This window comes from Schistocerca piceifrons, chromosome 4 (assembly GCF_021461385.2).
Source record: "Schistocerca piceifrons isolate TAMUIC-IGC-003096 chromosome 4, iqSchPice1.1, whole genome shotgun sequence".
NCBI lineage: Eukaryota > Metazoa > Arthropoda > Insecta > Orthoptera > Acrididae > Schistocerca > Schistocerca piceifrons.
The window spans coordinates 150,843,340-150,859,664 of NC_060141.1; the positions used below are offsets into that span (position 1 = coordinate 150,843,340).

General features: G+C 39.5%; 1 protein-coding gene across 3 annotated transcripts in view; it reads left to right on the top strand.

Moving 5' to 3' along the window:
- LOC124796273 (papilin) overlaps positions 1 to 16,325 on the top strand; it is a 259,683-nt gene that overhangs the window by 129,721 nt on the left and 113,637 nt on the right. For 2 of the 3 annotated variants that reach the window (XM_047260389.1, XM_047260387.1), the window contains exons 22-24: positions 1,213 to 1,389; positions 11,244 to 11,423; positions 11,643 to 11,828. In XM_047260389.1, coding sequence (XP_047116345.1) covers positions 1,213 to 1,389; positions 11,244 to 11,423; positions 11,643 to 11,828 — 543 coding nt within the window. The remainder of the gene's footprint in view (positions 1 to 1,212; positions 1,390 to 11,243; positions 11,424 to 11,642; positions 11,829 to 16,325) is intronic. The other variant, XM_047260386.1, reaches the window with a different exon arrangement.

A 16,325-nucleotide genomic window follows, 5' to 3' on the forward strand; every position in this document is an offset into this window, starting at 1 on the left:
CTGTATCATCCATATATGCTTAACGACAAGATCATAGATTTCAATTATTATAAGGTTAATCACAATTAACTTCACTATTTTGAAAGATTTTTGCAAGATACTTTTTTCCCTTCACCTTGAAGATATACATTTCCTGTTACAAAACAGTACTGCTCAGAATTCAAATTCATACATTTGTCTCCATTGACAATTCTACATTTGGTTTCATTTGTTTCCATCAGTTTTTAATTTCATTCAGTCATTTACAATCTCAATTTTCTGTGGATATTTTTTATTTCATACATAAATTGAAAATTTATGTTCTCTAAACACTGAAGCATTCTGTACTGGTGAGTTCTTGCTCAACATAATTAGTTCATGGATTTACAAAAAAAAAAAAATTCAAAATAAAGCAAAAACTACTTATAAGCCACAAAATGTTATTCTATACCACTAAAGTACCAACACATTAAGCATGTACAGTGTGTTACATGATCCGGATTTGTGTACCTAGTCAGCCAAAACTTAACACGAGACATGATTAACTATAGTATGCAGATAACCACAGTGAATATAATATTATTTCAGTTTATATATTATGAATTTTGTGTGTGTGTGTGTGTGTGTGTGTGTGTGTGTGTGTGTGTGTGTGTTTGTGTGTACATAGACACTCTTCCTAAATAAGTTGAACAGACACTTGTTTAGTATAGCCAGTTATGTCGCTGCCAATGGTACAGTTAACCTTTTTTAAAAATAGTGTAATGATAATGTATGACTCTAATGACTGTGACTATAAGTTAGATAATTAATGTTCTAATATTACTTAGTGGGGCAAAAGAGGTGGCCTCATCTAAAATACATATTCAGATGGCAGCTTGGAAAAATAAAAGAGAAGTACAGCTGTAACTCGGTTGCAATGCCAAATCAAAATTCACTGTTGTATTCACATCTAGTAAGGGCAAAGTCATAGTAACTGTGCTATCAGAATAAACAGACAGAAGTGTTGATGGGCTGATCAGGCACAGAAAATATGTTAAAAATGTTTGATTTGTCTTTTTTTGGTGCTATTTTCTTCAGAAAATGCCCTTCTAGCATTAATTATTTATCAGTTATCTCTCTCTCTCTTTTTCCAATCAGTTTCTGAGTTGTAGATAGGTTGCCTTTTGAAGATGGTTAAACTGAGAACTGTTTATTGTTAATTTAGCCAATCTACTGTATATTTTATGATTGCAGAGGCATGTTACCTACCTAAGATAGCAGGTCCATGTGAAGGCTACTATCCAACTTGGTATTATGATTCGGAAAGAAAGCAGTGTGGTCAGTTCATTTATGGAGGTTGTTTGGGTAACAACAACAAGTTCCAAACTCAAGAGGAATGTGAGGCACTTTGTGTGCTCCCTGATACCATTGGTAAGATACTGCAAAAATTTCTCTTCTCTGTAAAGAAAGTAATATGAGGTGTGGCAATAAAGAAACCAGACTGGTTGTTGTGCATATTTCTGATTTTATTGATGACAAAGAGAAGAGTGGCAAAATAATCTTGGAACTCTCCCTGACATACATATAAAATTTCACACTGTTGTGGTGGCTAGTCTGGCTATAAACCTTCCTAGAAACGGGTCTTGTGTCTGAACTCTGTCAGAATTATGGTACACTCTAAAGTGGAACAATGTGCTAACATCAAATTCCTCACAAAACTTGGAAAATCTGCCACAGAAACTTACAGTTTGAGAAACAAGTTTATGATGATCAGTGTCTATCTCATAGGTGAGTTTTTGAGTGGGTTAAGAGGTTCATGGATGGTAGGGAAGATGTTGAAGACGTCCTTCCACTTTGAAAACTGGCGAGAATGTGGAGAAGGTCAATAGAATTGTTCAAGGAGGCTGCCACCTGAGCATTCGAGCAATTACAGAACTTGTCTGAATCAATAAGGAAACTATATTATGAGAAGGAAAGTTGCTACTCACCAAATAGTGGAGATGCTGCGCTGCAGATAGGCACAACAAAAGGACTCTTACAATTATAACTTTTGACCATTAAGGCCTACATCAACAATAGACACACATATGCACATGCACACACACTCATGCAAACACAGCGTGAGTGCATGTGCCTATGTGTGTCTACTGTTGACGAAGGCCTTAATGGCCAAAAGCTATAACTGTGAGAGTCTTTCTGTTGTGCCTATCTGCAACTCGGCATCTCCACTATTTGGTGAGTAGCAACTTTCCTTCTCATAATGTTGTTATCCTGGATTTTCCATTGTTCAGTTAGGAAACTGTTAGACAGATTCTGCATGATGATCTGGGCATGACAAAGGTTTGTGCTAAAGTGGTGCCAACAATACTCTCAAGTGAGCAAAAGCAACATCGAGTGGACTGCTGTGCCGACACTCTTGAAAATGTTGAAAATGACCCTGATTACCTCAGCAAAGTAATTACGTGTGATGAAACATGGATATTCCAATACACTCCAGATACTAAGTGACAATCCATGCATTGGAAGAGCCCACAGTCCCCTAGGAAGAAGAAAGTCCACAAGAGCAAATCAAAATTTAAAAAAAGGATGATTGTTTTCTTCAATGTCCAACAGATTATCTACATTGATTGGGTGGTTGTAGGTCAGACTGTCAATCAAGTTTATTATGTAACTGTTCTGAAAACCCTCTGTGAATGTTCGTGATGAAGGAGACCAGATCTGTGGAAGAATCGCTCATGGATTCCTTGTCAGGATAACGTTCTGGCCCCAAGTGCAATGTCTGTTAAGAGATTTTTGGTGAAAAACAACATTCCAGTGATGGAACGTCCACCCCATTCACCTGACCTAGCATCATGCGACTTCTTTCACTTCCCGAAACTGAAGTCTGCACTTAGGGGAACCAGGTTTGTGTCTATGGACGAAGTGAAGGAAAAACCTACGACCCTCGTCAGCAACGTAACAGAAAAAGACTTGCAGCGCTGCTTCCAACAATGGAAAATTCGCATGAAGTGGTGCAGGGATCAGAGAGGGGACCACATTGAAGGGGACAACATTTCAGTTACGTGTAAGTTTTTCAATAAAGTGTTAGAGCATGAATCCAGTTTCTTTATTGCCACACCTCATATTAGTGTTGTTGTAGTTTAAAATTGTCATTTCTGTAACAAAATTTTAAACTGTGATACTAATATGTACACAGATTTCATTACACCATAATGTTTCTCGTTAAAGAAATGAAAGTATATAGAACTTAGGTGTACTGAACAGTGCATCAGTGAGCAATGAAGGAACACAACTAGGAGTTCTACAATATCCATGATGTGTATCAGTTCTTTAAAGGTGTTGTGTTCCTAAAGAATTCAGTAACAGTTGTTGTTGTGGTCTTCAGTCCTGAGACTGGTTTGATGCAGCTCTCCATGCTACTCTATCCTTTGCAAGCTTCTTCATCTCCCAGTACCTACTGCAACCTACATCCTTCTGAATCTGCTTAGTGTATTCATCTCTTGGTCTCCCTCTACGATTTTTACCCTCCACGGTGCCCTCCAATGCTAAATTTGTGATCCCTTGATGCCTCAAATCATGTCCTACCAACTGATCCCTTCTTCTAGTGAAGTTGTGCCACAAACTTCTCTTCTCCCCAATCCTATTCAATACCTCCTCATTAGTTATGTGATCTACCCACATTATCTTCAGCATTCTTCTGTAGCACCACATTTCGAAAGCTTCTATTCTTTTCTTGTCCAAACTAGTTATCGTCCATGTTTCACTTCCATACATGGCTACACTCCATACAAATACTTTCAGAAACGACTTCCTGACACTTAAATCTATACTCGATGTTAACAAATTTCTCTTCTTGAGAAACGCTTTCCTTGCCATTGCCAGTCTACATTTTATATCCTCTCTACTTTGACCATCATCAGTTATTTTACTCCCTAAATAGCAAAACTCCTTTACTACTTTAAGTGTCTCATTTCCTAATCTAATTCACTCAGCATCACCCGACTTAATTTGACTACATTCCATTATCCTCATTTTGCTTTTGTTGATGTTCATCTTATATCCTCCTTTCAAGACACTGTCCATTCCGTTCAACTGCTCTTCCAAGTCCTTTGCTGTCTCTGACAGAATTACAATGTCATCGGCGAACCTCAAGGTTTTTACTTCTTCTCCATGAATTTTAATACCTACTCTGAATTTTTCTTTTGTTTCCTTTACTGCTTGCTCAATATACAGATTGAATAACATCGGGGAGAGGCTACAACCCTGTCTCACTCCCTTCCCAACCACTGCTCCCCTTTCATGCCCCTCGACTCTTACAACTGCCATCTGGTTTCTGTACAAATTGTAAATAGCCTTTCGCTCCCTGTATTTTACCCCTGCCACCTTCAGAATTTGAAAGAGAGTATTCCAGTTAACATTGTCAAAAGCTTTCTCTATGTCTACAAATGCTAGAAACGTAGGTTTGCCTTTTCTTAATTTTTCTTCTAAGATAAGTCGTAAGGTTAGTATTGCCTCACGTGTTCCAACATTTCTACGGAATCCAAACTGATCTTCCCCAAGGTCCGCTTCTACCAGTTTTTCCATTCGTCTGTAAAGAATTCGCGTTAGTATTTTGCAGCTGTGACTTATTAAACTGATAGTTCGGTAATTTTCACATCTGTCAACACCTGCTTTCTTTGGGGTTGGAATTATTACATTCTTCTTGAAGTCTGAGGGTATTTCGTCTGTCTCATACATCGTGCTCACCAGATGGTAGAGTTTTGTCATGACTGGCTCTCCCGAGGCCATCAGTAGTTCTAATGGAATGTTGTCTACTCCCGGGGCCTTGTTTCGACTCAGGTCTTTCAATGCCCTGTCAAACTCTTCACGCAGTATCTTATCTCCCACTTCATCTTCATCTACATCCTCTTCCATTTCCATAATATTGTCGTCAAGTACATCGCCCTTGTATAAACCCTCTATATACTCCTTCCACCTTTCTGCCTTCCCTTCTTTGCTTAGAACTGGGTTTCCATCTGAGCTCTTGATATTCATAAAAGTGGTTCTCTTCTCTCCAAAGGTCTCTTTAATTTTCCTGTAGGCAGTATCTATCTTACCCCTAGTGAGACAAGCCTCTACATCCTTACATTTGTCCTCTAGCCATCCCTGCTTATCCATTTTGCACTTCCTGTCGATATCATTTTTGAGACGTTTGTATTCCTTTTTGCCTACTTCATTTACTGCATTTTTATATTTTCTCCTTTCATCAATTAAATTCAATATTTCTTCTGTTACCCAAGGATTTCTATTAGCCCTCGTCTTTTTACCTACTTGATCGTCTGCTGCCTTCACTACTTCATCCCTCAGAGCTACCCATTCTTCTTCTACTGTATTTCTTTCCCCCATTCCTGTCAACTGTTCCCTTATGCTCTCCCTGAAACTCTCTACAACCTCTGGTTCTTTCAGTTTATCCAGGTCCCATCTCCTTAAATTCCTACCTTTTTGCAGTTTCTTCAGTTTCAGTCTGCAGTTCATAACCAATTGATTGTGGTCAGAATCCACATCTGCCCCAGAAAATGTCTTACAATTTAAAACCTGGTTCCTAAATCTCTGTCTTACCATTAAATAATCTATCTGATACCTTTTAGTATCTCCAGGATTCTTCCAGGTATACAACCTTCTTTTATGATTCTTGAACCAAGTGTTAGCTATGATTAAGTTATGCTCTGTGCAAAATTCTACAAGGCGGCTTCCTCTTTCATTCCTTCACCCCAATCCATATTCACCTACTATGTTTCCTTCTCTCCCTTTTCCTACTGACGAATTCCAGTCACCCATGACTATTAAATTTTCGTCTCCCTTCACTACCTGAATAATTTCTTTTATCTCGTCATACGTTTCATCTATTTCTTCATCATCTGCAGAGCTAGTTGGCATATAAACTTGTACTACTGTAGTAGGCATGGGCTTTGTGTCTATCTTGGCCACAATAAGGCGTTCACTATGCTGTTTGTAGTAGCTAACCTGCACTCCTATTTTTTTATTCATTATTAAACCTACTTCTGCATTACCCCTATTTGATTTTGTATTTATAACCCTGTAATCACCTGACCAAAAGTCTTGTTCCTCCTGCCACCAAACGTCACTAATTCCCACTATATCTAACTTTAACCTATCCATTTCCCTTTTTAAATTTTCTAACCTATTAAGGGATCTGACATTCCACGCTCTGATCCTTAGAATGCCAGTTTTCTTTCTCCTGATAACAACGTCCTCCTGAGTAGTCCCCGCCCGGAGATCCGAATGGGGGACTATTTTACCTCCGGAATATTTTACCCAAGAGGACGCCATCATCATTTAATCATACAGTAAAGCTGCATGTCCTCGGGAAAAATTACGGCTGTAGTTTCCCCTTGCTTTCAGCCGTTCGCAGTACCAGCACAGCAAGGCCGTTTTGGCTAATGTTACAGGGCCAGATCAGTCAGTCACCCAGACTGTTGCCCCTGCAACTACTGAAAAGGCTGCTGCCCCTCTTCAGGAACCACATGTTTGTCTGGCCTCTCAACAGATACCCCTCCGTTGTGGTTGCACCTACGGTACGGCCATCTGTATCGCTGAGGCACGCAAGCCTCCCCACCAACGGCAAGGTCCATGGTTCATGGGGGGCAGTAACAGTTAAACAAGTTAAAATCTAGGGGACCAATCTGGGACAACAGGATGGACAATGTAATATTTTTTTAGTATTCACCGTTTCTTATATGTTGCTATTATCACGTTTAGTTTGAGTGTCTTCTTCCTTGATGATGGTATAAGTCCAAACTTCAGATGATGGAATCAAATTTGACCATCAGAAGTTGTTTTTCTTCCTAATTATATTTGAGTGAAACTATTTAATGAACATTAGCATAATCCCTTGCTGCAATGCCTTTTGTGCCTTGACTTCTGTCATTGTTTATGTTTGTTTTCCATCAGAACTGCTTTAAGATTTGTGTGCAATTGCATTAATGACAATAGTTTCCACATGACATTAACAACTAATTTAGTAACTGACTACCTTGAAAATATTGTGGAAACATTTGACATTATTCAGCAGAGGTTGCACTGGAAGGGCTTCATATGCCACACAGAAATTATTATGATTTTCAGTTAATATAGGAGTGTTATCTGCAGACAAAACTTGTGGAGAGTTTTTGTTGTTCAGCAAATCATTAATAGAGAATAGGTCATTGAGGGGAACCTTATGCAATTCTAAGCATAATTTACTTTTAATGAGTAGGCAGTTATTCTTTGTCTTATCTACATAAAGACAGATTGTTTAATGTAGTTGCCAATGGACTATTTGACTAATTTACTTCAAAGTTTTACACAACACTCTAATGAACATTGGTACAGACATAGGCTACATATTTATGATGTATAAATATATGTTTAATTTGGGAAGGGTAAACATTGTCGACAAAAATCTTAAAAAGTTCTTGACCAATTTACTTCAGATTTCTACATGATACTCTAATGAATGTTCAGACAGACATAGGCTACATATTTTTTGTATGACAATCCACAGGTTTTCTGTTAAAATAGACTGTGAGAAAGAAAATGCTGTGTTATGCTGTGCAAATGTGCAGTTTTGTTTTCTTTCTTGCAGCTCAGCTTTAACTTTGATAGCAAAGCATGTAAACCATTAAACAAATTGTTTCTCATATATATATACACTCCTGGAAATGGAAAAAAGAACACATTGACACCGGTGTGTCAGACCCACCATACTTGCTCCGGACACTGCGAGAGGGCTGTACAAGCAATGATCACACGCACGGCACAGCGGACACACCAGGAACCGCGGTGTTGGCCGTCGAATGGCGCTAGCTGCGCAGCATTTGTGCACCGCCGCCGTCAGTGTCAGCCAGTTTGCCGTGACATACGGAGCTCCATCGCAGTCTTTAACACTGGTAGCATGCCGCGACAGCGTGGACGTGAACCGTATATGCAGTTGACGGACTTTGAGCGAGGGCGTATAGTGGGCATGCGGAAGGCAGGGTGGACGTACCGCCGAATTGCTCAACACGTGGGGCGTGAGGTCTCCACAGTACATCGATGTTGTCGCCAGTGGTCGGCGGAAGGTGCACGTGCCCGTCGACCTGGGACCGGACCACAGCGACGCACGGATGCACGCCAAGACCGTAGGATCCTACGCAGTGCCGTAGGGGACCGCACTGCCACTTCCCAGCAAATTAGGGACACTGTTGCTCCTGGGGTATCGGCGAGGACCATTCGCAACCGTCTCCATGAAGCTGGGCTACGGTTCCGCACACCGTTAGGCCGTCTTCCGCTCACGCCCCAACATCGTGCAGCCCGCCTCCAGTGGTGTCGCGACAGGCGTGAATGGAGGGACGAATGGAGACGTGTCGTGTTCAGCGATGAGAGTCGCTTCTGCCTTGGTGCCAATGATGGTCGTTTGCCTGTTTGGCACCGTGCAGGTGAGCGCCACAATCAGGACTGCATACGACCGAGGCACACAGGGCCAACACCCGGCATCATGTTGTGGGGAGCGATCTCCTACACTGGCCGTACACCACTGGTGATCGTCGATGGGACACTGAATAGTGCACGGTACATCCAAACCGTCATCGAACCCATCGTTCTACCATTCCTAGACCGGCAAGGGAACTTGCTGTTCCAACAGGACAATGCACGTCCGCATGTATCCCATGCCACCCAACGTGCTCTAGAAGGTGTAAGTCAACTACCCTGGCCAGCAAGATCTCCGGATCTGTCCCCCATTGAGCATGTTTGGGACTGGATGAAGCGTCGTCTCACGCGGTCTGCACGTCCAGCACGAACGCTGGTCCAACTGAGGCGCCAGGTGGAAATGGCATGGCAAGCCGTTCCACAGGACTACATCCAGCATCTCTACGATCGTCTCCATGGGAGAATAGCAGCCTGCATTGCTGCGAAAGGTGGATATACACTGTACTAGTGCCGACATTGTGCATGCTCTGTTGCCTGTGTCTATGTGCCTGTGGTTCTGTCAGTGTGATCATGTGATGTATCTGACCCCAGGAATGTGTCAATAAAGTTTCGCCTTCCTGGGACAATGAATTCACGGTGTTCTTATTTCAATTTCCAGGAGTGTATATATTCTTTCTCCTTACATGAGGTGTGTGAGAAAAGTAATAAGACTGATTTTTTATCTACCAAGATTTTTATTTTTTCAAACAACATTACTGTCCTCTTCAAAGTAGTTCCCTTCAGCAGCTATACACTGGCAGAGCCATTGTTCCCAGCCCTGGTAGCAGCTCTGGAAAGCATCAACTGTTAAGGCCTTTAACATGTCAGTCACATTCTTTTGAATGTCCTCCAGAGACCCAGAATGACATCCTTTTAAGACTTTTTTTCAGTTTTGGGAAAAGAAAAAGGTCACAAGGACTCAGATCAGGTGAACAGCGGGGTTGTGGTGCAACAGGAATGCCTTTTGAGGTCAAAAATTCTGCGATGGAAGTGGCCATGTGACAGGGGGAGTTGTCACTTGTGTGCGGTGTTCAGTCTCACTCGAATCACCCTTTTCCTGAGCCTTTCAAGAATATCTTTGTGAAATGCTTGGTTGACAGTTTTTCATGGAGGAACAATCTCACATGAGCATGCACACGTTCAACATTTTCATTGGTTTTTGAAGTTGAAGGTCTCCCTGGGCCTTCCAGAAATGATTTGTGCCAGTGGACAACTTGTACTCTTAATAACAAATGTTCCCCATAGGCACGTTTCAAATTTTCAGATGTCATTCTTGTGGATTCCCACAGTTTTTGGTGGCATCAATAAAATCACATGATGACTGTATGGAGCTGAAACTCAGATTGAGCATCTGGAAGGGGTGAACACTCTGGTCTACACAATTAGAACAACACAGCCTTGCCAGATCGGTCGCAGCGTTGTCAGTCTCATTATATTCCTCACACATCTCATATGTAATTTCAAACAGAAATTGTATAAAATGTTTTTGATGGTGCTGAGCCACAGTCATTCAATATTTTTTGAAAGAATAAACTGCTATTTGACTGTGTGTTATTGTATTTACCTTCTGTGCTATCTAGATTTTGTCTTTTATGCTATTATCAAGTAAAATGCGAAAGTTATTAGACGCTTAACACATTGTAACTGTTACCTGCTTAGGACTGCCATAACAGATATAATGTGTTAATGGTCTAAGAACTTTTTAGCACTGAACTTGATAATGGCATAAAAGTCAAAACCTAGATAGTACGGAAGATAAATACAGTAATACACAGTCAAATGTCAGCTTATTCCTAAAAAAAAGGAAAAAAAAGATACACAACAACATGCTGATTTTTTTCCGTCAGTTTTACAGAAAACAGGAAAGGTGTATTTATGGTATATTGGCTTACAATTAGAATACTACTATGGAACATAAATTGTGCAAAACTTTGTAATACTACTCATTTGCAGACTGGAACTATATAAAATACTTACACTGAAGCTACTGTCCTGACATATCCAACATCTGGAGAGATTTCTCTCTTGTATCCCTTGTACCAATGTTCTCAACCCATTTACCCATTCATTTTAAGTGACTTTGTTTGCAATAGCAGTAAACAAGGCTCAGTGTCAGAGAGAGGGGTTAGAGGACATGATACGGGGTGGGGTGAATGAAATGGACACAGAGAGGGGTGAGGATGAGATGGACAGAGAGAGGAGGGGAGGAGGTGATGCACAGAGATGGAAGGAGGAAGAGATGGACGAAGAGAGGGGTGAGGAGAAGATGGGCAGAGAGAGAGAGGGGAGGAATTTGGGAGGTATATCCAATTCCTATACATATTTAGCAGTTACAAACTGTTGCCAGGTGCACTGTACAGAATAAGCCCATAAGCACTGCCCTTCATTCCATCTTTATCTACTATATGGATTAACAATGTGGTTTATGAAATAAGAGACCTTCATAAGGCACAAAAGATTCCTATAACTACAACAAAATTATTCATGACATCCACAAAATTTTGAAACCAAATTGTTTATATGAAATAATCCCATGGCTTGTAATAAAATTACATATTTTGGGAGCAGCAGCTTCTCCAAATACTTTTGACAAAACTGGCAAAAGAGAGATAAAGCAATAGTTTCTCATATCTCTTCATGACCCTTTTTGAGCAGTGAGTTAACTCCTACTTATTTTACTGCATATGTGAAACATTCTTATTCTGCTTAATTATTAAAGATAGTGGATGTCCTACTATTTAATGACTTTCGAGGGTATCCCATCCAAACCTACAGAATTTTTTATTTTTTAATGATAGATGCATGTGAGCAACCAAAAGACGAAGGTCCGTGTAAGGGTAATTACCGAAGGTGGTTCTTCAACAGAGAAGATGGTGTGTGTGAAGAATTTGCATATGGTGGCTGTAAAGGAAACAGAAATAACTTCCTCACTGAAGCAGCTTGTCATCAACAGTGTTTGCAGCCTGGGCGAAGTAGGGGTAAGTAAATTCATCATAGAATATGTTCAAGACGTCTCAGTAAAAAAATTACTTATGTTGCTGAGATAAGCTGCTACACATAGTTGTAGACAATTTTAAAATTTTTCATGTATTATAACAGAGGTATAGGATTTATATAACTTTCTTGCCAGGCATCCAGGAGACATATCCTCATATTAAATATTCTGCCTTGCTGTGTTACAAACTTTGTTTCAGCAGTAATGGATATTTGTGCTCTTCCGAAGGATATGGGTCCGTGCCTAGGTGCTATGTTGCGTTGGCATTATGATGCTGAACAGAAAAGATGTCAGCAGTTTGTTTATGGTGGTTGCCAAGGCAATGGAAACAGGTTTAAGACTGAAGCCGAATGCAAGTCTAAGTGTGAAGTCTCTGATATAATGAGAGGTATTCAGAAATCAATGATCTGTAGGCACGCAATGTGGTATCTTTCACTTCTGTAGCATTATTGCTGCTGATGGTGATGTTTATTGGGAAAAAGGCTTTTGTGTTGTTGCTTTTGCATCCCATCTTCACTCTCGTTACTGGAATGCTGGGGAAGGTGTATGTTTCTCTCGTATTTGTGTAAAGTATTTTGCATGCTACCTGTTCAGGTACTATACCACAAAACTTATAAAATATTTATATTCTTACAGACATGGAAAGAGAACCAAATTTCTGCAAATCAGAAAATTTATCTGAAAAATAAGTTTTCTAAATCAGTAATGTCTCATAAATTGGATTACAAATTCCAAATTGCTCAAAGTCTTTTGGTAAATGTACTTTCTATGGTGTAGATGCAATTCTTTCTTTTGGCTCTGCATTACAAAATTTAAAAAAGCATTATATTTATTGCTTATGTGTACTAAGCTTTGTTAAGTTCCCCCCCCCCCCCCCCCCCTCAACACTCATTATAACACCCTGTATTTACTCTTTGCCAGAATATGACCTCTCATTACTCAACCTGTAAGCTTCTTATGTCACTAGAATCTGGCATAAAATGACATTTGTTATGTTTCAGCATCTGTACATAACATTTTTACAGATTTTAAAATATATAATTTATGTTCTGTTACTTCTATTCAACAATTTCATTAGCGTCAGTGAAACTACAGATCTGAACACTATTAAAGCAAAATTTGTCAAAGTTGGTTTAAACACCACAGTGTTTTACCAAATGAATCTGTTAAAATGGTGTACCATGGCTTTCCTTCATGTGTAAACTCATGTGCCCAGCCAATCATGAAAACTCTTCTCCTTAAAATGGGATACAAATCACATAGTGCCTTGGCACTTTTCAACTACATAAAGCTTTTTCAGCAAACGGAAACAATTTTTTTTTCACAGTTGAATGTTGGAGACTTTTGTTCTTTAGCAATGTTAATTTGTTTACAAAATTTGTAAAATTCTTGGGAAAGTATGCATTTCACAATATGTCAAGGATTTTGGCATAACTTTTCATGTCAGTAAGAGCTGTATCATTGCACATGATTACAATAAGTGAAAATATTTTCCCTTTCTATAATACAGTAAATATAGTTCCAGTCTCTTCCTGTTAGTATGATTTTAAGGTTGATTCACATCATACTTCATGGAATGCAACATCAAAACATGCCACACTACATTTCAAGTAGTGATATCCACACAGAATTTCAACAAAACAGGAAAAGATAAACCAGTCAGAGAGTCAGCTGTACAGAAGGAGAAAAAATACAGTTATATTTGATTTCTTTACTGTTTAGGAAAAAAATACAATGGATAGAGTGAAAAACCTGTACAAATTGTCATCTAAATATTGCTTAATGTGTTTCTATGTATATATTTACTTAGGCAAAAAATTGATTATTTGAAATGTTTGCATGATGCTCTTTGTATTCTTTCACTCTCAGCAATGTGGGAAATTTACCATACAACTTCCATCAAGAATATCCATAGTGAACCTTTATAACAACAAAAACAATCAGTTGTTGACAAAATTATTTAATTGTTTAGATAAAAAATTACTTACCAAGCAGTGACAGAACACACACATAAAAGACTGTTGTTATTGGCAAGCTTTCAGAGCCAGTGGCTCTTTCCTCAGGCAGAAGGGTTGAAGGGGAATGAATAAGAGTGAAGGAAAAGGACTGGAGAGGTCTAGGAATCCTTCCTCAGGCAGAAGGGTTGAAGGGGAATGAATAAGGGTGAAGGAAAAGGACTGGAGAGGTCTAGGAAAACGGGTAGATTTCGGGAAAGTCACCCAGAATCGCGGATCAGGGGAGACATACCGTACAGGATGAGAAGGAAAGCTCTCAGGTTTTCAAATCTTTGCCGATGCAGTCCCCAACAACCAGTCTTTCCTTCTCATCCTGTATGGTGAGTCTCCCCTGACTTGCGGTTCTGGGTGACTTTCCGAAATGTACCCCTTTTCCTAGTCCTCTCCAGTCCTTTTCTTTCACCCTTCTTCCTTCCCCTTCAACCCTTCTGCCTGAAGAAGAACCCACTGTCTCCAAAACCTTATGAGTTACAACATTCTTTTATATGTATGTGTTCTGATGCCACATAATGAACTTTTCTTTGACCATTAATGAACTGCACTATCATTGTTAGTTACTTAACTCTGAAACTATATTTCATCTTTTTGTATCACAGATGGTGTCTCATCACCTCAATTTCACCATTCAGTAAGTGAAATGATGTCTGTTGACATTCTGTCTAGTATGAACATGCTTCCATTTAAGGATGTGTTGCCTTTCATTCCAGTCCATTGATGGCTAGTGTGAATCTATCTTTATTTGTATTTGGGAAAAATAAACACTAGCTTCACCCAAAATTGAAACTGAAAGAATGGTTGGAACCTCCAGACACACATGCTCAGTGGCAGCAAATAATATTCAGACACATTATCAGCAAAGACTCCAAACAGGGGCTGTTTCTTCTCTTCATTCTTGTCATCTGATTTTACTGACACTAATTTCATGGTTTAGAACAACATTTTCCTTTGATGGTTATGAACAAGAAGTTGAAATGCATGGAAGGTGAGGAAGTGAAGTAACATAAACATGTCTTAAATTAATAGTAGTAGGAGACAGATATACGTGGGATGTTACTTACTTTTGAGATTAGTGGAAACTTGTTTTATGGAGTATATACTTATGTATTATTTAATATACACATTTACAGCTTCATTTTAGTTTGGTATGTTACTGTTCATCTTATGTGCCCAGTATCATTACCTGTATGCTATTTCAGGAATTATTTGTAGAACTTTTGTTTAGTTCAAGGCACATTATAATGTTCACATTTATTTTAGCTGCCTGTGACTTCCTGAGCTTATCTTTGTTTCATTGAAAACCCTACAACAGTAAGTCTTAACAAAATAATGCATTTGCCAAGCATGCACATTATGTTACAAGAAACAACAAACTTAGTAAAGATTATAACACTCACCTCCAGATAAATTGGGGAGGGGGGGGGGGGGGAGGTGAGGTTGTGCTCATGGACACTTGTAATAGAACAGAAAATTATATTAGATTTTAGCACACACTCATTTCTGTATAAGTAATTGCACTCTCTCTCTCTCTCTCTCTCCCTCTCTCTCTCTCTCTCTCTCTCTCTCTCTCTCTCTCTCTCTGTCTCTCTCTCTATCACGCACACACACAAAATTGAAGTTGGGAGGGGGAGAGATTACTCCAAATGCATATCTCCATGACATGTTTATGTGCCAGGCATAATTAATTCCCATTACCATAATATAATATGTTGTCTACATCATCTAAATCTCAGTATGTCTGCTAGATTGTCTACATTTTCTTGATAGTGGACTGACATCAGAACATAAGCAGATCTATAGAGCTATAAAATCACCACTTCGCAGAAAGTAGCATTTGACAGCTTTCTAAACGAGCCAAGACAAGAAGCAGTTTGCCCTACAGTTGTCAGTTTAACTGAGAAGGAACTGTAGACTGAAACCATGAACGTGCAAGGCAAAAACCTAAGTGAGCATTGTCAGACTACAACCACAGAACCTTCTACTTAGTACAGTGTCTTTAATTACAAAAGTCCCTTTGGAGTTGACTGGCAGGAACATTGATGTGAACATTCTGGTGCTTTTTAAATATGTGTTCACTTCAACATAGTTTTATTCAATGACAGGTACTTTGAGCAAGTAGCGTGGCCTGATGGAGTGAAAGGACTTCCCATGTTTCTCCAATGTTTCAGTATGCTCTCTCCTAATATCCAATTGATGATGGAGTCGGGGCAAGAGGGCATACTATTATTATTTGTTTCGGTGTAATGGAAAGTCAAGAGAATGCTGGCACATAGCATGTACCACAAGCCAACTGACACAGATCTGTATTTGCAAGCTGTAGGATACTAATTCACAGAACACGCATAACTTCAGACTGTCCTAAGCTGCCAGGTTAAACCTAAGGATGGTTTTCTGACTGGGCGGCTATTCAAGAAAAACAGTTTCATCATGCATTCCGTGTGGGAACAAAATGAAGAAACAGAGGCACCCACAAATGTAGTCTCCATGATGTACTTCAGCAGTAATTCTTAAAGAATCAGCAGGTTCCTCAACAGACACAACATTAAAACAAGCCTTTTGTCCATCTGTGAAACTGAGTGCCTTGCTGGATATTATTAAAGACAGTCTCATCCTTAGGAAACAAGGCCACACAAAGTTCTGTGACAGTATATATACATTGGCCAAACATTCTGCTTAGTGCAAGGAAAGTACAATGAACACTCTCTTCATACAAGCCTGGGCTGACCAGATATATCTGCAGTAGTAGAGCATTGCCTTAGCACATCATACACATGATGTTCAAGAAGACAAATGTTATATCCATAGTTTTGTTCTTCAAGGACTGCATGACACATTGGATAGTTTAATGAAAGGCACTCTGCCATGGACTTGCT